We start from the raw sequence: 1,757 nt of genomic DNA on the forward strand, positions 1-1,757 counted from the left end.
ATCAAGCGTTCTTAAGGTATTCCAAGTTGCTTTGGAATTTTTATTTCTTAAAACAAAGTTCAGATATGCTTTTTTATCGCGTCGTATCGCACTACATGTATAATTTCTGAGGTCCTTAGGCCGGCCACACACGTAACGGTATACATGACAGGTAAACCTGTACAGGTCACCTGCGCAGGCAAACCGGAGCGTGTGCCAGTCGCTGCAGGCGAAAGTGCACAGGCGAAGCGACCTGCGCCGGTCACCTGACAGGAACGGAGATTTGGTATCTTGTACCTGCGCAGTCGTCAGTTATACCCTAGACCTGAGCGTGTGTGTGAGTACGTCTGGTCGCCTGCGCAGTAGTTTTGTTTAGTTCGGGCCTCTTCCGTGAAGAGAGTGTCTTTTGTTTCCTCATAACCGTGTCTTTCTTTTCAATTAATGGAGTCACGAGTAACAACAGCTGTTTATAGGCGTCTTCATCCATCCGCAAATAATTACGGAAGTCTGAAGGCTCACCAACTAAGTCTTTCAATAATCTTGTATGAGTGTATTCATTTCTTTTAGTAAGCCACTTTTTACTCCACATTTTACGTTTACACTTCTTCTTGTTTAAAACCACACACAATCCGACTAAAGCTATCATATCATCTTCATCTTGGCTCGCCATCTCTCAACTGAGCTAAACGTACGGTATACCGTTACGTGTGTGGACTCTAGTTTGCACAGGTATACATGACAGGTAAACCTGCGCAGGTTTACCTGTCATGTATACCGTTACGTGTGTGGCCGGCCTTATAGCTATTCCAATCGGCGATAGAGAAAGATTTCTTGTATTTACTCAGAGCTCGGTTTTTGAGTGCAATCATCATTTTTATATTGTAAGTTAACCAAGGTGCTGGGGGTTTAGTTACTCTCTTCGTTTGAGAAGGGGCGTGTTTTTCGAAAAGATTAAGAATGTTGTCGTTCAGGAAGGAGACCATACAATCCACGTTATCGAATTGATAGATGAGATCCCACTGAATATTCAGGACGTCTAAACGGAATAGATCGAAGTCGAAGTTACGATAATCGCGAAAAGAAACCATTTTAACTCTTCTAGAAGAAACAGAAGCATTAATTTTGCACATCACTGACATATGGTCTGAAATTCCCTGAATATCATATACATCCACATCTAATATTCTTTCCTTATCAGAGACTAGGACGATGTCAATAAGGGATTGAGAGTGAGCAGTTATTCGGGTAGGCTTCTCTATAACCTGATAAAGATCGAACGAATTTATAAAATCTGTTAGGAGTTGAGAACGCCGGTCGTGAGTTAACAGGTTGATATTAATATCGCCGGCAGCCAGCAAAAAATCACATGAAGGAAGTAGGTTGGCCATGCTGTCTTCGAGTTCGTTTAAACATTGGATCAAATCAGCTGAAGGGGGCCGGTATAATACTCCAAAAACGTGAGTTTTACATCTGTGGGTTGTTGAGATCCACAACTGTTCAAGATGAGAACTTGTATGACTAAATAGTGTTTTGAATTGAATAGAGTTATTTATGTAGAAGGCAACGCCACCCCCTCTGCCAATTCTGTCGGCGCGAAGCAAAAGATAATTGTTAATTCCAATGGTATCAGAGTCAATTATTGGAGAGAGCCAAGTTTCAGTGACACCAAATATATCAATATTTTCATTCGAAATATATTCCGTAGGAAATCAAACCCTGTGAATAATAATCTTACATTTAAATGTACAAATTTTAAAGTTTCGGACATTTAAGGATAT

At 40.8% G+C, this 1,757-nt stretch overlaps 1 protein-coding gene across 1 annotated transcript; it reads right to left on the reverse strand.

Annotated features, from left to right (window-relative positions):
* Window positions 1-737: 737 nt before the first annotated feature.
* On the reverse strand, window positions 738-1,367 carry LOC141481530 (uncharacterized). The gene has a single exon (XM_074173154.1). The coding sequence runs from the start codon at window positions 1,365-1,367 to the stop codon at window positions 738-740; it is 630 nt and encodes a 209-aa protein (XP_074029255.1).
* Window positions 1,368-1,757: the final 390 nt, after the last annotated feature.

Source organism: Leptinotarsa decemlineata, unplaced genomic scaffold (assembly GCF_025532065.1).
Source record: "Leptinotarsa decemlineata unplaced genomic scaffold, Ldec_3_MD MMD2_tig00000199_RagTag_RagTag, whole genome shotgun sequence".
Lineage (NCBI taxonomy): Eukaryota > Metazoa > Arthropoda > Insecta > Coleoptera > Chrysomelidae > Leptinotarsa > Leptinotarsa decemlineata.

Excerpts from the sequence above, each read along its gene's own strand:
- LOC141481530 (XM_074173154.1), bottom strand. The coding sequence starts at position 1,367 with ATGGCCAACCTACTTCCTTCATGTGATTTTTTGCTGGCTGCCGGCGAT.